Consider the following 21,024-nt stretch of genomic DNA (forward strand, 5'->3'; position numbering starts at 1 on the left):
AGCCTAACCAACACCCGCATGGGGTTTGCCGTAGAACACGGTTCTGATCCATGCTCCCTTTCCCCCAAATTGCGCTGGGCTCTGCAGATGCCCCATGGGGCAGCATGGCTTAGGGTACAGAGGGTACGTGGGTCAGTCCTACCTACAGTGCAGCACCCGGCCATGCTCTGAGGGTGTTGGGAGCCACTGTGCACTCAGTGACTCCCCAGGAGACGGAGAGTGCAGGCAGGGCCCAGACCCCTCCCCCATGCCTCCCGTCCCTGGCTCCAGCCTTCTCTGCTTCTGGATCCCTCCCTTCTGCCCACCCTGCCCCTCCACAGGACCTGCCACCTTCCTTCTCAGAGCTCCTCCTCTCTGCCATTTCCACCAGGGCTCTTCCTCCTTGTAGCCTCTTTCTCCTCCACCTCTCATTTCATCCCTGCCCCCGTCCTGAAGTCTTCCTCTTTGATCTGGGTTCTTCCCTTCCTGCTACTGCAACCTCCTGCTGACCCCAACCTCAGCCACAGCAGCCATCCCTAACATTGCACCCACACACACCCCTATAGCCCTCCACCCCTACAGCCCAGCAGCCTGCACCCCCTCTGCCCATGCCCCCCACAGCCTTGCAGACATCCCTGACATTGTACCCCCAGACACCCCTGTAACCCTTCCGTGCCTAGGGCAGCCGCCTGAAATGCCAAGGTCAGGGCAGGCTGTAAAAGGAGAGCAGATTCTCCCAGCGCTGGTGGGTAGCACTGAATCCAGGCTTCCCAACCAGCTACAAAAAGTGCTTCTGATTCCCCACACTGGTTATCAAGAAGCCCAAAATACAAATATACACAGCTCCCTTTATTGCCTTCCAGTCTCCAGCTTCCAATCAGCCACTAGGTCCCGCAAAGAGACCAGTTATTTAAACTCTATGCTCTTTACTAAAAAGGTTCCCTCTGACCCCAAAGGGTCAGCTACAGTATCAGTTCAATATAAATTTGGATATTACCCAAAATACCATGCTGCCAGCCAATCCTTTAATAACTAAAACTAAAGGTTTATTATAAAAGAAAGAAACAAACCATAAGAGAAACGTTAAAGGATTAGAGCAATCAGATACATACAAATGATTAAAAGTCCATATACATCAAGTTTCTAGAAGAATTGTGGAGTTTGCAGGCTTGTAAAGTTTCTCTGGTGTACATCCAGTAATTGGATGGGCCTCAATCCTTTGTTTCACAGCTTCAGTTCAGTTGTAGATGAGCTGATCCAGAGGTAAGTTGGTAGCTGGAGCTGATTTCCAACTGAAAGACAAAATGGATTCCCAGGGCTCTGCCTTATATACCCCCTGGCCCTCACCAGGCTGCTTGTGAGATTTTACATGAACTAAAATGGAGTCTAGAGTCACATGGGCAAATCCTGGTGGCTTATCAGGCATATCTCTGGTCTCTCCCCTGGGCCCCTGGCCTCTGTGAGTGTCTTAATGGGCCATTAAGCAAGCTATTGTCCTGCCGCCATCCTGTCTAGGGTGTGTCTCAGGCAGCACAATTTGAAATACAGGTATATTAAATATATCCATAACATATATCACACATGAACATAAGTATTATCATCTTACCTAACACATTTTAACCTTTCTAACAGTACCTATCATGACATATCTCACATGAATTATTATGATTTTGACATACTGATGTTAAACCATATACTAAATGCCCTGCCCCATATCCAACCAGCATGACAACCCCTCCAACCCTGCCTCCCCAGCCCAGCAGCCTGACATTGTCCTACCCTACGTCCCCCACAATCCAGCAGCCTGCTCCCATCTACCTCCTTCTCTGCCCCTCTCTCCTCCTCCAGCTCACAGGCCTGGTGCTGGTAACTGAGGGGGTAGGGGTATGGCGGGGGGCAGGCAGGTGGTGCCCTTTAGAGCATCCCCTGGAAACAGGCCTGGGGGCTGGTCAGTGCTGGGAGGGGACAGTCTCTGCTGCGAATGTCACTGTATGGGACAGAGATTCCCTCTGGTCTGGTCTGGGACCGAGCAGATGATCAGGGGAGCCGCGTTTTTACCCCCAGCATTGTAACCAGGATAGAAATAGGGGCGGAGCATCCCAGAGAAGGTGTCAGTGAAAGTGAAGAGATGGGACCTGTCAGTCACATTGTAAAATGAGACCTCGCCCCCCCCATAGTCCAGGAAAATCCCCACCCGGCTGGGCCTGACGCTCACGGGGAGGGAGATGGAAGGCCAGGTGCAGGCCTCGTATTTCCCATCCCACAGCCGCATGGCCCAGTATCCATTCGCAGGGGATGCTCTGACCTCTCCCTTTCTGCTCACAGATTCCCTACAAACCCCCAGAATCCAATAAATCTTGTCTCCCACCTCCACCTCCCAGTAGTACCTCCCACCCGTGAGTCCCTCGGCACCCAGGACGCTGGGCATAGTATCAAATCTCTCTGGGCTGTTGGGCAAACACTGTTTTCTGATTCTAGGTTTAACACTTTTCTGATCCTCAGACAGGACAAGCCAGGGATTCGCTGTTTCTGGATCCAGAGTCACATCCACTGGGGAGAGAGAGTCACAGAGTCAGTGCTGGGGGCTGGTCACTGAGATTAACAGGGACACAGGTTAATTTCTCTTTAATCACTGCTGAATCCCTGATTATAAATCACAGTTACCCAGAGGGGGAAATGGAGGCAAAATATTAAATAACCCTCTGGGCACAAAGGGATTTTCCTTCCAAGGCTGATTCTTCCCTGACGCAGAGGGAGGTGAGGAAATAGGCTTTGCCAGCAGGGTGTGTGAGTCCCCTCCATGAAGCTCTGTGGCCTGTGGCACAGATATGCTGCCCGGTGAGTCTGCAGGACTCGTGCACGCCGCAAACAGCTGCTCCAGGCGGGGGCTGCCCGGACTCTCCACACGCAGTTTACAGGCTTAACAGGCCCCGACGGGAAGGGGTTTCTCAGGGACCCTGAGCTCTGACAGCGTTTCTGCCCCTGGCCCAGCTCTCCCTGCCCCTGCGGTGCTGACAGGCTGCACCCGCTGTGAGAGCCGGGTCTGCCCTCACCGCACATGCAGGGACATTGTCTGTGGCCACATCCTCTTCATCCCATTCCTGGGACAGGGAACAGCAGCCCCAGGGCTCCTCCCTTCACCCCCCAGGTCAGAGGAGCGAGCATCCTCGGCTTCCTGGGCTGTGTGGCCTCCCAGCACAGATTCCTGTGTCAGCATGAAAGTGTAACCCGGAGAGCTCTGTGCACCCAGCAAATACACAGCTGTGTCCCATGGATCAGGGACTGGGGCAGGTACTCATCCCCCTCCCATGTTGGGAGCAGAGGGGGTCTGGGATCACACATGCTGCTCTCAGGCCTGGATGCAGCCAGCTGGACAGGTGACAGAACCAGTGTTCTGAGAGATCAGAGCCACTGACAGGGCAGGAGCATCGTGGGATAGCATTGGGGCTGTGTGTATTGTGCCAGTGATATTGCTGCAGACTGGCTCGGTGCAGGGTCAGCTCCCAGACAACTGTACTGGGTGGCACAGAATGGGAAGGAGGCAAACATCCCGCAGTGCTGAAGGAACAGGACCAAGACTATTTAGAAGGATTGGACATACACAAGTCCATGGGGCCGGATGCGATGCACCCGAGAGTGCTGAGGAAATTGGCTGAGGTGATTTCAGAGCCATTGGCTATTATCTTTGAAAGCTCGTGGCAACAGGGGGAGGTCCCTGAGGACTGGAAAAAAGCAAATATAGTGCCCATCTTCAAAAAAGGGAGGAAAGAGGATCCAGGGAACTACAGACCGGTCAGCCTCACTTCAATCCCTGGAAAAATCATGGAGCAGGTCCTTAAGAAATCCATTTTAAGGCACTTGGAAGAGAGGAAGGTGATCAGGAACAGTCAACACGGATTCACCAAGGGAAAGTCATGCCTGACCAACCTGATTGCTTTCTATGATGAGGTGACTGGCTCTGTGGATGTAGGGAAGGCGGTGGATGTGATATACCTTGACTTTAGCAAAGCTTTTGATACTGTCTCTCACAGTATTCTTATCAGTAAGTTAAAGAAGTATGGGTTGGATGAATGGACTATAAAACGGATAGAGAACTGGCTAGAGCATAGGGCTCAACGAGTAGTGATCCATGTTTAGCTGGCAACCGGTCACAAGCGGAGTGCCCCAGGGGTCGGTCCTGGGGCTGGTTTTGTTCAACATCTTCATTAATGATCTGGAGGATGGGGTAGATTGCACCCTCAGCAAGTTTGCGGATGACACTAAGCTGGGGGGAGTGGTAGATACCCTGGAAAGTAGGGATAGGATACAGAAGGACCTAAACAAACTGGAGGATTGGGCCAAAAGAAATCTAATGAGGTTCAACAAAGAAAAGTGCAGAGTCCTCCACTTAGGAAGGAAGAATCCCATGCACAGCTATAGACTGGGGACCGATGAGCTAGGCAGCAGTTCTGCAGAAAAGGACCTGGGGGTAACAGTGGATAAAAAGCTGGATATGAGTCAGCAGTATGCCCTGGTTGTCAAGAAGGCTAATAGCATATTGGGCTGCATTAGGAGGGGCATTGCCAGCAGGACGCGGGAAGTGATTATTCCCCTCTATTCGGCATTGGTGAGGCCGCATTTAGAGTATTGTGTCCAGTTTTGGGCCCCCCACTTCAAAAAGGATGTAGACAAGTTGGAGAGAGTCCAGCGGAGGGCAACAAAAATGATTAGGGGGCTGGAGCACAGGACTTATGAGGAGAGGCTAAGGGAACTGGGCTTGTTTAGTCTGCAAAAGAGAAGAATGAGGGGGGATTTGATAGCGGCCTTTAACTACCTGACAGGGGGTTCCAGGGAGGATAGGGCTAGGCTGTTCTCAGTGGTGGCAGATGACAGAACAAGGAGCAATGGTCTCAAGTTGCAGTTGGGAAGGTCTAGGTTGGACATTAGGAAAAAGTTTTTCGCTAGGAGGGTGGTGAAGCCCTGGAATTGGTTACCTAGGGAGGTGGTGGAATCTCCATCTTTAGAGGTTTTTAAGCTGAGGCTTGACAAAGCCCTGGCTGGGATGATATAGCTGAGGTTAGTCCTGCTTTGAGCAGGGGGTTGGACTAGATGACCTCCTGAGGTCCCTTCCAACTCTAATATTCTATGATTCTATGAGGGACCAGCCTTGCTCCAGTCTAGTCTGAGCCACAAGGCGGCTGTGACGTCTCTGTGCTGCTGAGGGCATGTGTGTGTGGGGCATGAGGAGTGGGACAGGCCAGATTTCCCTGCTGAAGGCAAGCAGGGTGACAAGGCCAGGATCTCTGCAGACCCTGGTCAGTACATGAGAACCCCAGGGCTTGGCCACATGAGAAATCTGAACACTGCTCTGGTGATGCCAGTGTAAACCCCTGTGTGACTCTCCCAGCTCTGTGTGGACATGGCTGATTGGGTTTAGCTGCAGATGGGTCAGGAATTGACCTGAGCTGATCCAAGCTCAGCCGCTGCCAGAGCAAAATATGGGAGTGTGTGCACAACATGGAACCCAGTTGACTGACTTACAGCCACTTCCCCATGCAGATAAGGCCTCGCTCTCTCTAGTCTGTCTGTGTGTGCCCCTCACTGCAGATCTGACTCCACCTGTGCCGCTGAACAGAATGCACTGGGAACTGGGTGTTATTGAGACCCTGCCTGATCCTCCCATCTGGCTTCAGGATTCCCCATCCCAGATCGCACATTCTGCCCTATATCCTCCTACCTGGCTCCCAGCCTCCCCACACTAGGACACTCACTCCCCGCCTAGCATTTGCTGCTCCCCTTGCTGAGCCTTGTCTGCACGCAGACCTGGAGCCCCTTGTTCTGTCTCTGCAGCACCGGCTGTAATATCATTAATGACGCTCGCTGCCCAGCCCCTAAGGGCTGCATGACAGCATGGAGCCGTCCCCATTGCACTTCGATCCTGGGGGGCAGGGATCCCTGGTTACTCTGCCCCACCCATTCACCCAGCAATTCACTTGAGCTGCCTGTTGCGGGTCCCTGGGATCAGAGTGTGGAGAGTCGAGTGGCACTGATTGGTCGGGGGCTGGTGGGATGGGTGAAAGAAAAAAGTTAATCCCCGAGCATTGGTGCTTTGCTGGTTGGTCTCTGCCCTCTTCGAGTCGCACAGGATGAGTGTGTCTTTGAGCAGGTCCCTGCTCACTTGCCCGGGCCATTTGCCCCAGACACAGATAATCCAGGTGCCAAGGGAAGGAGCAGTCCCAGCAGCGCCGCACTGGCCTTGGCACATATTGAGCCTGCGAGCACAGCAGCAGAGGCAGCGGCAGAGAGAGGGGCTCAGCCATCAGAGCAGCTGGGTCCCCACCTGCTGGAGAGGGGTAAATGCTGGGACAATAGGCCAGACGGGGCCAGCGGCTGGGAGCTCTGACGATGAGTGCAGTGATTAAATCACACAGAGACCAGACAGGCTCATGGCCCAGTGGGCACAGACTGTGCTGGGTCAGGGATAGTGGGGGGAGGGGATCAGGGATGTGCTGGCTCCAGTTGGTCACAGAGAGTGTGTCACTTTCACTTCCTCTGAAATTCCTCCTCCCCAGAGCCCTGCTATCCTGGCTCAGCACCAGGCACTGACCTGGCACTGCAGTCAGCCAGGAGAGACAAATGCGGTTCAAACCCGGCATCCTGTCATTAGGGCTGGGAGGGGCGAGGGGCTGAGCATGACACAAGGACCTTGCTGAGCAGTGAGGGATGCTGGGGTGCTGATACCTTCTCACGATCCCGTGTCCCAGTCACTTTTTAGGGCAGCATTTGTGAAGGTAATGGGGACAATGGAGGATGAAGGGGCCAGGCCCACCAATAGAGAAGGAACTTGTGTTTTAATCTCCCTCCCGGAGCAGAGAACCAAGCTCTTGGGGCGGGAGTTTCAGAAGTACCCAGTGTTCTCCTGCCTTTGCCCCAGGGAACACAAAGGGCATTTCTGGCCTTTCCACACCCAGATTTTGTACCAGGGTCACCGTGTCAGTTGGGGGGTGAGGTTTTACTGATATAGTTGAATCAGATCAACCCCTAGTGTGAACACAGAATAAAGGTGTCTTACACCAATACAGCCTATTCTCCTTCCCATACACAGGACTGTGCCTATTTAACTATAGCAGGATAATTGAAGTGGTGCAACACTGGTGTACAGACAAGCAGGGCAGAGCAGAGCAGGGAGACTTCCTGCTCCTTCTCCTCCAGTTCAGAAAGCTCAGCCAGCTTTGGCTTTGGGGCAGCTGCCACTCCAGGCTGCCGGTCCCAATGTGGACCGCACCATTTGTCCCCATCCACAACACAAATCAATTCTTCTCCCCACCCTCATGTAAATGAAACCAACGCAGTAGCTTTCACTCACTGGTGAATCTCTCCAGCATTTCCCTCATGTCGAGGCAGATTTTATACACATTCTTCAGGGCAGGAGAAATGGATTCTGGTTTCTGGAGTTTCATATTATTGCTCCTACGAAGAAAACATCCCATCATCACTCAGGTGCTCTGCATGCGCCTCACTCACAGGAATAGAAGGAGCAATGGAAATGGGAACAGACCTGCTCAATGTGCTTTTCACATCCTGAAAGAAGATAGAGAGACAATGAGCGGGGCTAACATCATGTGCAAAAATACTGAGTGACTTTCTATTTTCTATCATATTGAATCCACTACATTTAACATGTCAGGGCCAGCTGCTTCTGTGCAGAATATCCAGAAGCAATTTCAGGTGTCCATCTATCCTGCCTTGGACTCTCAGAGGCGCTGAGGGTCATGTGACAACGGCACAGACTGGGAGGATGCGTCATTCTGTGATGCTGAACAAGGAGCTTTGTTGGAACAAGGAAAGCAGCAGCATCCCCAAGGCGCCTCTGTCTGTCCCTCCACTTCCCTGCAGAGCTTCCTCCAAACTGTCCCCAGCCTCCCTCCTGCCCAACTTCCTGCTGCAGAGCTAAGGAGACAGTGCACAGATACTCAGCCTGAGCAGCTGCAGCTCCCGTTGCTTCAGCTGGCGTGTGGGTGCCCAGCATTTCCCAGTCTCAGGCCCCAGGTGTCTCAGGCTGGCACCATGGATGGAAGCCCCCAGGGCCAATGGCCAGCGATGAGAAGCTCAGCTCTCTCATTTCATTCATTGGAGAGGTCACTTTGGCTCATGGTTCCCTCCTCTGAGCCCTCCCACCCCCGTCACCGCACGGCTTGGAGTCTCTGCTCATTGTAACGTGGCCACTGGTGCACCCCCCCAATAGAGGACATCCCCATCCCTGTGAACCCACCTCTGCTGGCATGAACTTGCCCCCCCTACATCAGCCCACCTGAAAAGGGCCTGGTGTGGTTGCACTAGCTCTCCTGTGTGGGCCTGTCCCCACCTGCACTGGCCTGCTCCTGCCCACATCCACCAACATCATCTCCCCCCATATGAACCTGTCCCCACCTGCACTGGCCTGCTCCTGCCCACGTCCACCAACATCATCTCCCCCCATGGGAACCTGCCCCCACCTGCACTGGCCCACCCGCAATTGTGAAGGCCAACCCCTACCTGCGTCAGCATCTGTCTGTGAAGGTCCACCCCTGCCTGCATAGCCCCCACCTGTGTGAGCCCTCTCCTTCCTCCATGACCCTGCTCCAACCTTCAAAGTCCTGCCCCTGCCTGTGTGAGACCCCCTCCCCACCTGTGTTGGTTTCAGCTCACCCCTCCTGCATCACCCTGCACAGAGGCCCCCTCCCACAAACCCACTCCCCTGACATCTGCCTGCGGCCCCCGTCTCCTCCTGTCATATTCACTGGAAAAAAGCCACATCTGGTGCTAAGTCCCCATCAGTCAGGGACAGTGCTCCACCAGTCTAGGACTGTCCGGCTTTAAACTGGAAGAATGGCCTCCCTAGCTCATCGGTCGCATTATGCCAGATTCCAGCAGTCACAGCAGAGACCATGCCAGCCTCTTGCACCTTCTGTTCCACCCATTGGACAGGCAAAACCCCCGCTGCATCTGCCTTTCCCTCTAGCACAGACTGCTCCTGTCAGCGCTGACAGGGCCTTGCGCCTGGGCTTCTGTTTATGCCAGGGAACTGTCAGACCAGGCACTGGAAATCGGATTTGTCACTAAATCCAGGGATCTAGTTACTGAGCGGAGAGTTTTATGCTGCAGGGATGGATGGGTGGATTAACAGTCTCACCTTCAGCAACTCAGCAGCCGGTTGCCGACACTTCTCCTCCACCTCTGTGATCAGCCGCTGCAACGCAGAGCTTTGCTTTGAGAGCGTTGTTATGTTGGCCTGTAGTCTCTGCACAGCTACCCTCTCTTCCTCCGCCAGTCTCTGCTGAAGCAGCTGCTCTTCCTCACTCAGAAACAGGTGCAGTTTCTTAAATTCATGTGTGATCAACCATCTCTGGTTCTCTACCTTTTCCTTTAGGAAAAAATGGAGAAGGAACAAAGCCCAGGAGCCAGAGTTAAGTGCACACTGCTGCGTCTGCCTCGTGGATTAGGGAGCCGAGCTGCTAATCCTGGGCTTCAGGGATCACAAACTCGGGTGAGTTTTTACAGTAATGGGTAAAGGAACTGAAAAATGTCCATCTGGGGGAAAGAACTGGGTTACTGCTTTCGACAGACTGGGGGCAGGCAGTGCATACACACACCCCTTTGGTGACCTTTTGATCAGTGATGCTGGGGTGGGAGCATCTGGAAACTCCCAACAACCATCAATCCCTCAGAAAATCCCTATGGTAAGGAGAGCTGGGCCCTGGAGGTTCAGTGCTGAGCCAGACCAGCTGAAGAGAGCAGCCAGCACCTAGAGGCAGTGACACATGTGGAGGGAGGTAGGGGGCAGGGGGCCGCACAGGGAGGCAGTGGTACATGGGTGGGAGGTAGGGGGCACAGGGCAGCACATGAGACAGTGGTACATGGGTGGGAGGTAGGGGGCAGGGGGCAGTACAGGGAGGCAGTGGTACATGTGGAGGGGTGGGAGATCAGCTCAAGGAGGCAGTGGTATATGGGGCGGGGCATGAGTTCATCACTTAGAGTTAGTGGTACATGAATGGAGAAGGGAATGGCACATGAAGGTAGTGGTATATGGGGGGACAAAGGGCAGAAAATGGGTTAGCCATTTACACAGCTAGGAAGCAGGAGCTCTGCCTTCTACACAGGATGATGAAGGGCCAGGCTGTCCATTAGCACATGTTTTAGCTCTGATTGGCTGCCCTTTGCTAATAGGCAACCAATTAGAGGGGATTTTCCTCAAATTTTCCTTGCCCACCCTGTTAGAAGGTCTGAAAACCCACAGAGCTGGCTGTTGTGGATACAGGGTTGGGTACATGAGGAGTGTGTGCAGGCTGATGGGAGGAATAGGCAGGCGCAATTGTACCTTGGCCCCAGCTCAGGGATGCTCCCAAACTGTCTGTCACTAGGATGAAATGGGGGTGAAATGGGAGGATGTGGGGCCCCAACAAACAAGATGTAACAAATTTCTCTAGATGGGCCTGATTGTGCATGCATGCATCTGTGTGTGCACATACAAAGTAGTTAATGGGTGGGTGCAAAATGAGCTGGGGTGGACGCAGTGTGGACTGTGTCCAGGCAGGGTGTGCACAATACCTGGGGGTGGGTGCAAAAGTAGGGGTGCAGTGACAGTGGGTGTGGAATGAGTGCGGGTTGCGTGTATGGAATGAATGTAGGAAGTGGGGGTGAGTGGGCTAAATGGGCAATAGGTGTATTGTTGGAGGCCCAGTGCAATTTGAGTTGTCTGACCACTGTCCTACAGGCCTAGCATAGCTTTAGTTGTTTGCTTGGCTGTTCTGACCCCTGTAGCATGACATTTTCTGGTTGGCAGAGATGAATAAAACTACTGAGTAACCTTGCAGATGTCTCAATTTCTGCACACCACAGTACAGAATAAGACAAAATACAGATACTATATGTTTGCAGCTGCACATAGGTAATGGTGATGGGAACAAGTTATCCTTGAATGGCTGGGGATACACTTTTTCATTGCCAAGGGGCATATTTTTACACTGTCTCTCCTATCACCAGATGTTGTTTTGATGACCCCAATTATCATGGTGAGAATGGAATGTAGTCAAGGGTGAAAAACCTAATGGAGGCAATTAGCATATATGATAATGAGCACAGAGGCAATTAAGTGAAAGCTGTTTATGGAAGGATATAAGAAGTCACTACTTAGACAAAGGGGCCAGCTCCATCAACACCTGATTCTGCAGGAGGTGCTGCTGGTTGGACTACAGGAACCAATGACTCCCTGGCAGGGCCCTGAAGAAAGCCATTCCTGTATACAGCCTTCTGAGTGACTGCTTACCTCTCCAGGCTTTGTGAGTATGATATTATAATTAATTTTAGGCTTTGTATTCAACTAGTATATCTATAGAAAACCTTGCACATTAAACCTTATTGATCTGCAGATCAGGTGTACCGTGTCTCACTGGTATTCACACTGATCACTAAGCATCCAGTATCAACGTGTATGAAAATTAATGCAAATATATGCAAATGATGATCTACCAGTATCTGCTTTGTGACTGCTGCCAGGCCAGCAGGCTGCACACAGCCCTGTAGTTATAGTCATAGGAGGCACCAGCTGTGGATTAATGAGTACAAGTGGGCCTGCGATGGCAGCAGAGACTGGTAGAGGAGAAGGGCTGCCTCTGTCCCACTGAGTGACTCCCAGGGCTGCCCAGTTCTGCTGGCTCAGGGCTGAACATCCACAAGCGGGTGCAACATCTGCTGCGCTGAGCCTGATGCCTTGCATGTGCCTCTGCAGAGAGTGCCCCTGGGAATCTGCACTCCCAAGAACTGTCTATGACTGCAGTTACTCAAGCCATGTCTACACTACAAAATTATATTAATCTAAGTCATCTCAGCATACAGTCACAGCAATAATTAAATTGCTTTTGCATGTCTATACTTTGTGTCTTGTGTCACTGCTGCATGTCCTCCCCAGAAGCACTTGTATCAATTGTACTGTCAGTGGGGGGTATTGTAGGATGGCTCCTGTAAACCTGTAACTGACAATGTAAGCAAAGCAGTATCTACATTGACACTGACACTACCTAACTCCATTGACCTTAACTCTATACTGCTCGTGGAGACGGAGTTATTAAGTCAGAATAGTGGGACAGTTATGTCAGTGGGTACTGAATTTAAGTATAGACCCTTCCCTAGTTCGGTCAGTATAAGCTTCCTTGCACTGACATAGCTCTGACACAGAGAACAGACCTCAGTCTGATGTTTGTGTAAGCAAGGTCTGATTGAGTTCTCTTCTGACATCTAGTGAGGAGCTGGGGGGAAAGAGTTCAGGAACTGACCTTGTTTGCATAGACACACCCGTTGGAGCTGCTTTGACAAGTTAATGCTAGGTTCCCTTCCCCTTTTTATTAAAAGTTTTCTTTGCTAAACCCAGACTCTGTGCTTGCAAGAGGGAAGTATTGTGTCTGAGAGGTGCCCAGGGGTGGTGTTGAGTTTTCCCAGATTCTGGGGTGGGGGTCGAGCCATTTCTGTTTTGTATTGTTAAGAGGAACTCCTAGATATTGAACCTGGCCCTTGTTGCAGCTGACTCCATCTAGCAGAAGGGTTACACGTGAGTGTGATGGGGCAATGGGCTTACGTGCAAACACTGCAGCCAGCGCTGTAAATGTGACCCATCTTCCTCCTACCTTCAGAGAGCCCTTGGGTGAGTCTGTACCACTGTCCATGGGCCAAGAACTGCCCCTCCCCCCAGGGATGCTGTTTTGGGATCCCCACCAGAGACATTTCCTACTCATGGCACCATCAAGGGCCAAACAGCTAGAGTAGTTTCTAACCTTAGCCTACAGCTTTACAGCCCCTCAGCCCCACAATGCTGCAGGGGGAAGGGCTCAAGGAGGGATAAACCCAGATACCCACCTGCCATTCCATGGATATCGCCTTCTCTTTCAATGTCAGTTCCAGGGTCTCCTGCAGTTCCTTCCTCAGAGGTCCCAGGGCTTCCCGGAGTTTCACCTGCAGGGATGTTGGGTGCAATAAACAGCCATTAATCTACATGTCCAAGAGGTGGAGATTGCAGGAGGCAGGGCTGAACGAATCAGAGGTCCTATAGGTCTGTGTCCAGGCCTAAGCTCCTGGAGTCATGTGATTACATCAGGCTCTTGGCTTCCATTACAGGCGAATGCTTCAATGACTCTGAGTTGCAAAGAAAATATTGAAAACCTGCCCAGAATATGACAGGCCCAGAAATGCCTGCATGAGTCCGCAGAGAGCATGAGCCCAGTGCTCTGAGGGGCACTGTCCCATTCATTCATATGGGGCATTGACACTGAGCCTCACTGATCAGGGGGCCCAGCCAACCCAATCATAGCCGGGGGCTCTGTGTCTGACAGCAAGGGGGAAGCTCAAATGCCTTGGACCTGACACCCTGGCTGCTAGGGTGGGGAGCACCCTGACCCCTTCCCTCTCTCTCCCTCTCCTCCATTCTACCCTCTCTCTCAGGAGGAGGAGATCCCTGCTGCTGGTCCTGTATGGAGAAGGATCCCTCTGGCCCTTGTGTTCTCCTTGGGAGGGAGCTCCAAGCTGCCTCCCTTGCCTGTCCAAAAAGGTTTGCAGGCCCCACCCCCACCTGACAGCCCTTGGATAGGTGGCCCCTTCCATGGCCACTGCCAGTGGGGCAGGGTCACAGCAGGTCCCCATGTCAGGATGTGGAGCCTGGGCCCTGGGTTGCCTCAGTCCAGCCCTGTGTGAAATGTACATTTCAGTAAAAAAGCCAGGAAAACGCTCTGGGCAGAGGCAGCAGGGTCAGTGCTGCAGACCCAGGGCACTCTCTGGCTGAGACACTGTTCCTGAGAGACTCTGCCGTGCTAAGCATTTTCTCAGGAACCTGGGATTTTAGATGAAGTTTCAGGGCACTGATCCCAGCCCTGACCCTGCAGCCTCTAGCACTGCCCTGGGTGGAGGAAGCCTCGGGAGGGGAATGGATCTATGTATTTATGGAACAGCACCAAACAGCTACCTGGCACCCAGGATCAGCCCTCCTCCTGCTTGCCCCTTCCCCATTACCTCATCTCTCAGGTGCCCTTTGTTTCAGGGCAGCTTCCCATTTTCTACACTGGATCCTCCTCCCACACCTGCTCCCACCTGCTCCATCTCCCCTCTGTTGGGCCCCTCCTCAGACAACCCTCTTAACAGCCCCAAAACACAGACACAGCCCGCCTACACTGGGTAAAGCCACACGGGGACATGCCTGGGCCTACAGGGGAGATGCCTATGAAATGGAGAAACCAAGGTGCCACCTTGTTGATGCAACAAAGGTACAAACCCAAGCCCACTGTCTGAGCCAACCCCACAGCCCTCACCCACACACTGAAGAGGGACGGGCACAAGTCCTGGTTTTCCCCACTTAGATGCCCTAAGGTGGCTGTGGTCACCTCGCCCTGGATGTCCTGCCTGGCAGAGAGACAGAGGCAGCTGGCTCCACTCTTCACTGCCCAGCTGGCAAGGTGTGAGGGAGCCAGCTGGACCCCTAACTGCCTAGCTTCTCAGTGCCTGGATCCACCTCTCTTAATCCATGTGACTGCCCACTCACCCCCCACAGTCAGCTCTGGGGCGAAGCAAAACAAGACATTTATGGGCTCTTTCCCCAAGAGCAAGAGTGATTCCCACCTTGTAATCCTGGACAGCCTCCTCCACGGGGAACACAGCATGAGTGCGGTGAGCCCGGGACTCCCTGCAAACCATACAGATGGTTTCTCCGTCCTCCTCACAGAAGAGTTGGAGTTTCTCTCCATGAATCTCACACAGATTCTTCTTCTGCGCTTTCTCTGGCTTTAACCTCACTTGTGTGATGTTCTCTACGATATTGGCCAGCTGCCTGTTGGGTTGGAAGGTCCCTTTCTGGAAGGGCGCTCGGCACTGGGGACACGGGAACTTTGTGCGTGATCCAGTGCCCCTTTGCTCACAATACTGGGTGATGCAGGCTCGGCAGAAGTTGTGGCCACAGTCTATGGTCACCGGCTCTGTCAGGTAGTCCAGGCAGATGGAACAAATGGCTTCTTCTAATGCTTTCCCTATGGGAGCTGCTGAGGCCATGGCTGTCTGTGTCTTGTCAACGGCCGGTCCCCTTCCTGCCCAGATCAGCTCTTCACATGCACAGGATGCGGTAAGAGGAGGAGGATGGGGTGGGGGCGAGTCATAGAGAAGGTGGGGAAAGTGAAATGGGGTGAAACGGAGAGAAGAGAATAGTTGAGAAAATATTATTGACCTTCCATAGGTTATTGGAGCCTCACATGGACTTGGATTTTAGAACACTTGGATTGTTCAAATCAGCTGTTTGTTTTTTCAGGGGGAGGGGGCTATATCTGAGGAACCCCTTGAATGAATGACCCCAACTTGCTCTACTATTACTCCTGGCCCTAATGTGACACAATGTTTCAAGTAATCCAAGTCTGCAGGGGGATTTTACAGCACTTGGGAATATTGGCTCTTTAAAAGAAAAGCTCTGACCTTGAGGCAAAACTTCCAGCATCCCATCTACACAAAGCCTGCACACTGGGGATAAAAGCCCAGGTGGCGCCAAACAAGCTATGATACCACTGAGCCATGTACAGCTTGCAGTAACTGCCAGGCTCTGCCCACCTGCTGTCCTCTCCTGGTCCTGGGAGCCTGTGAGCCCAGCTGTCTCCCCTCCCTGCCCCAGAGCAGAGATCCCCTTCCTCTGAGACATGCAGGCAGAAATGGGATCCCCCATCAGCCTGGTCCTAGTCGCATGGAGACAAATTGCTTTTTATCTTCGGAAGAATCAGAAACACGCAGAACCTGCCTGAATCTGTCTCCCCAGGTCTGGGGCTCTGTTCAGGCTCAGGGCTACAATGAAGAAATGGCAGAGGTGGGGGCCAGTTAGTCCTTACCGTCTGTCTCTGAGCTCAGTGTCTCTCCTGGCTATGGGAACTGCCAGGCTCTCTGTGCTTCCCCCAAGCTCAGTGCCTTTCTGTGTGCCCTGTGTCATCTCCACCCAAAGGCGCCACCCACCCTGAGGCCTGGGGAGAGCCCCCCCGCCCCAGCCACAACAGCCCAGCCTGTCAGGGTGTGACCTCTCCCAGCGCGCTCTGCACAGAGGAGCTGCTGCAGACTTGGCAAATGACACAATAAATTTGGCAGCGCCCTCACATTCACCTGTCCCGATTCTCCTGCTCGCACCTGTGTGAACCAGGAGTGACAGGTTTAATTTCACTTCCCTGTTCCCCGAAACAGGCTGCCCTAACAGCAATGGGCCATTTCCTTCTACCAATTGCCTCCTGTTGCAGGGTGAATTGGGAAAAGTTAGGAAGAAGAAACCAATCCCATTTTCATGATCCCTTGTTTCTGGACTCCCTGAAACTTTCTCCTATATGCGTCAAGGGTCAGTTTAAACTTTTTTTTAAAAAGCTTGATCACAACAATCATAATCTTTGCAGTCCTCTCTTCCCATAAGGGTAAAAATGGCCATGGCCTTTGTCCCAGACAGCAGTGGAGCCAAGTCCCATACCATGGCCCCCTTCCTCACCTTATTCGTTTAACACCCCACCTCAGAGCCATCCATGTCACCCTCTCTCTTCAGCAAGAAAGTAATTTGGAGTCTATGCCACCCACTGGTACAGCTACTTGGGTACTGGCTCAACCTACTGGACTATTGTTCTGCTGGTGCAGTCACTCCATCTCATGCTGATGTTTTCCTTCTAGTCATCCTGGCACAGTCTTACTATTTCAAGCTGATAATGCCTCTCCTTGTCCTTCCTGTCATGCTGGTGCTGGCGTTCCTTGTGCTGGCACTGGTTCTCCTCTTCTCTCTGGTACAAGTGCAGCTTCTCCTGATCTTCAAGCTGCTGAATTTCCAGCTGCAACTTTTCCTGTTCCAACTATTGAACTGTCCAATGCCTGTTGCCATGGTTATGTTGTACTTGTGGAACACAGTTGATGGAACATAGTTGCTTCCTCTGTCATCCTCTTCCCTGTTTCTCTCCAGGGCATTGGGTCCAAGATTATCCCTGTCGGCTGGGCCCTCTGTCAACAGGCCAGGTTGGTTCTCTGCAACATTGGACCATCACTCCTCTTCTGATCATTAAAATACAGTAAATCAGCTAGCTGCGATTTTGTCCAATCTGTGTGGAGTTGCTTTTCTCTGCATAGCGTAACCAGTGATTTTTATTCAGGTGTTCATAATTCAATTTTCCCTGTCTCGCTTTGCACTATTCCTTTCTTGGAAAGACTAGTGAGATTTTTTTTTTATCCTGTGCTTTTTCCTTCTAGGTAATTAACTTTTGCTGCTATCGGGACTTATTCAATTGACACTGTTACAAATGCTGCCACCATATATGTCAGAGTTCAGGGCAACCACACCTATATGGGGCCAGCAAGGGCACCTACTTTCAAGCTTCCAGCTCAGACTAAATCAGTCTTTTGTCTTTATACCTAGACACACCTGTAGTAAGAAGTGAGAGCTTAAGGCCTGTAAAACAGGCGAAGGCCTAAATGGAAAAAGCCGAGTGAACAGAAGTATAAGGGGTCACTCAAGTTAACTGAGACTGGTATAGGAAAGTGCTGATTCTGCAAGGTTGTAAGACTGCCAAAATATTACTAAAATATGTAGTAGGTATAAGAGGTACCAAGATACTAACTCTCTGAAATGACACTTTTATGGGTAGAAATGATACATGGAGTGGCGGTGCCCAAATCAGCCAATCAACGGAAAAAGGTGGTATTAGACTACGTCAGGAGGGTGGCAACTACCTACGTGAAAGGGGGCAGACCGAAAGTGTATGTAACAGTGTATAAAAGAGGGTGTCAGAGGGAATACCGGTGTCCGGTCTAGGGGATAACGGAAAGTCCCGTCGTTGGGCCGAGACCATTGTAACGCCGCCTATGCGAAACTGACCCAGAAATATTCTGTAAGTCATTTCTCATTGTGCCGCATGCAATAAACCTGGCTTGGGCGCCTTCGTTACTCAGCTAATCTGTGGTCGTGTCGACTCATTCGATCATGAGAGCTGTCTCAATTTCCTGGCCAGAGCTGGGACAGCATCTACACAGGGACACACGCACGCAGCCTACACTGATAAACACCGGTGACCAACACACCGAGTACTACACTGTTACATACACTTTCGGTCTACCCCCTTTCACGTAGGTAGTTGCCACCCTCCTGACGTAGTCTAATACCACCTTTTTCCGTTGATTGGCTGATTTGGGCACCGCCACTCCATGTATCATTTCTACCCATAAAAGTGTCATTTCAGAGAGTTAGTATCTTGGTACCTCTTATACCTACTACATATTTTAGTAATATTTTGGCAGTCTTACAACCTTGCAGAATCAGCACTTTCCTATACCAGTCTCAGTTAACTTGAGTGACCCCTTATACTTCTGTTCACTCGGCTTTTTCCATTTAGGCCTTAGCCTGTTTTACAGGCCTTAAGCTCTCACTTCTTACTACAACACCGATTGCCTGTCTGTTCCTTTGTACCTTGAAATTGTTTTGGTTGTTTACATTTATCTTTGATGATTTTCCATTGACTGTTCTGGGATGGGACAAGAATAGAAAAATTGTGTTACATCCCCAGTTGACCAGGAAGAGATTGCAACTCCCTCTTGCTTGAATGCACCATCATGGATATATATGATTCCCTTGTTACTAATTTTTACTCAAAGACCATGATGTGTAGTGTTACATATAATTACACTTGTCCTTAAATATTACCTGTACACACATCTTACAATGTTTATGATTATTGAAAAGTTACAACCTTTCAATAGACTCCTCACATGCCACCCTTTATGGATAAATACCTCAAAAGCAGCTTAATTATTTATAATGAGTTTGTCAGGCAAGTGACAGGAGTTGTCTGTAAAGAACAGTGACCCCTTTGTCAGCTGGCACTAATGGGTCTCTGTGTCACAGTTGGGTCTTGTCTACAGTAGCCTTTATGCCAGCAAACATTTGTCATTCAGGGGTGTGAAAAAACACACCCCTGAGCTCCATAAGTTTTGCTCGCATAAGCACCAGTGTGGATAGCGCTACATCGGCAGGAGACGCTCTCCCATCAACATAACACGGTTACACAAGTGCTCTTATATCCATCCTCCCTGGAACCCCCTTTCAGGTAGTTAAAGGCTGCTATCAAATCTCCCCTCATTCTTCTCTTCTATAGACTGAACAAGCCTAGTTCCTTCAGCCTCTCCTCATAAGTCTTGTGCTCCAGCCCCCTAATCATTTTTGTTGCCCTCCGCTGGACTCTCTCTAACTTCTCCACATCCTTGCTGTAGTGGGGGGCTCAAAACTGGACACAATACTCCAAATGCGGCCTCACCAATGCCGAATAGAGGGGAATGATCACTTCCCGTGATCTGCTGGCAATGCTCCTACTAATGCAGCCCAATATGCTATTAGCCTTCTTGGCAACCAGGGCACACTGCTGACTCATATCCAGCTTCTTATCCACTGTTACCCCCAGGTCCTTTTCTGCACTTCAACCAAAACACGCTGGTTTAGATAAAATATAAAACAGATTTATTAACGACAGAAAGATAGATTATAAGTGGCAGGCATAGAGATCAAAATTGGTTACGTAAGAAATAAAATTAAATCTGCAGTCTAAATTCTAAAAACTAAACAAGATTTGAATCAAGCAGTTTCTCATTCTGTTAGATATTACAGGCAGCTCATAGTTCTTGATACACAGCCTGTATTCCCTTTCAGGCTAGGATCAATCTCCCAGATTCAAAGTCTTTGTCTTCCAGATGATTTTCCAGGTGTTGAGATGGGAGGAGAGAGGTCAAGTGATGATGTCACTGTCCCTCTATTTTACTTTCTTCCAGCTGCTAGAAAGATCCTTGCTGTGACATGGGTGTTAGTCAGCTCCCATTTTGTACGTGCTTTCTATGAAGAATTTTTGGGAGAGTGAATTCTTTTTGATGGGCCATCTACACAAGTCTGGCTTGTTTTGAAGTAAATCTGTCTTACTAGGTGTCCCTTTATTGCCACTGAAAAGCTGGTTGGGGGGGTATCCCAACCTCACAACATAGTTCAATAACACATACATAGCAATACTTCATAACTTCACATACAATGATAATACTTACAATGCAACAGGATATTAACATTCAATAGTTCAAGACCTTTTAAATGATATCTCACAAGGCATGCATTGTACAAAAAAATCATAATCATATCAGAGTGGTGAATATGGGGGTCCAGAATGCCACTTTGAGGTACAGAGTGTCACAAATATTCAGTAGAAATAGTCTTAAAGAGACAATACTGAACCATGTAGTGTATATACATCCCACACAATTCCTTCATTATTTCATAAAGTGGAAACTGAGTTAAAGAGGATGGAAAAGAATGGCATAATTGCAAAAAATCTCTGAGTCAACTTCATGGTGTGCATCAATGGTACCTGTTATAAACAAAAATGGGAAAGTATGAATCTTTGTGGATCTTAAAAGACTTTATGAAGCAGCAATGAGAGAAAAATATATCCTTCAAACACTGTATGACTTGCTGTATAAAGTGGCAGGAGTTACCGTATTCTCTAAGCTAGATACTTCACCTGGTATCGGGCAAATTCCTTTAACCAAAGGGTGGGGTGACCTGACTTCATTCATTACACTGTTTGGAAGGTTTTGCTTTCAAAGACAACGTTTCAACATTACCAGTGCTCCTGACATTTTCCAAAAAAAAGATGCTAAAGAACATAAATGGAGTTGTCGCTTTTATGGATGACATTTTAGTATATGGCTTATCAATGAAAGAACATGACAAAACCTCAGTGAAGTTCAGAGCTTAGTTAGTGAGTCCAGACTTAAGCTAAATAAAGAAAAATGTGTTCTGCCTACACCAAATGGAATTTTTGAGAAACATAATAAACAAAGATAGAATTAATCCTAGCCTTGAAAAAGTAAAGGCAATTAAAGAATTGAAAGCACCAACAAATGTACTGAACTGAGATGCATACTGGGGAAATAAATTATCCTGGCCAGTATTGGCAAGACATTTCTAAGTGACAAAACCACTGAATGAACTATTGAGGTCTAGCACATCCTGGCTAAGGGGCCAAA

The 21,024-nt window shown here is 50.3% G+C and overlaps 1 protein-coding gene across 1 annotated transcript; it reads right to left on the reverse strand.

Annotated features, from left to right (window-relative positions):
• Window positions 1-1,963: 1,963 nt before the first annotated feature.
• Window positions 1,964-15,021, reverse strand: LOC137161864 (E3 ubiquitin-protein ligase TRIM39-like). Its single transcript, XM_067561374.1, has 6 exons — window positions 14,596-15,021; window positions 12,847-12,942; window positions 9,131-9,361; window positions 7,517-7,539; window positions 7,325-7,428; window positions 1,964-2,529 (listed from the first exon to the last, which is right to left on the reverse strand). The coding sequence occupies exons 1-6, from the start codon at window positions 15,019-15,021 to the stop codon at window positions 1,964-1,966; spliced, it is 1,446 nt and encodes a 481-aa protein (XP_067417475.1).
• Window positions 15,022-21,024: the final 6,003 nt, after the last annotated feature.

The sequence above is a fragment of the Emydura macquarii genome, unplaced genomic scaffold, assembly GCF_026122565.2.
Source record: "Emydura macquarii macquarii isolate MOO-44397 ecotype Brisbane River unplaced genomic scaffold, CSIRO-AGI_Emac_v2 contig_2393, whole genome shotgun sequence".
Taxonomy (NCBI): domain Eukaryota; kingdom Metazoa; phylum Chordata; order Testudines; family Chelidae; genus Emydura; species Emydura macquarii.

Coding starts and splice junctions, on each gene's coding strand:
- LOC137161864 (XM_067561374.1), bottom strand. CDS start 15,021: ATGGCCTCAGCAGCTCCCATAGGGAAAGCATTAGAAGAAGCCATTTGT. Junction 7,540..9,130: donor CGGCTGCTGAGTTGCTGAAG/GTGAGACTGTTA, acceptor ATCTTCTTTCAG/GATGTGAAAAGCACATTGAG. Junction 2,530..7,324: donor AATGCTGGAGAGATTCACCA/GTGAGTGAAAGC, acceptor CTCTCTCCCCAG/TGGATGTGACTCTGGATCCA.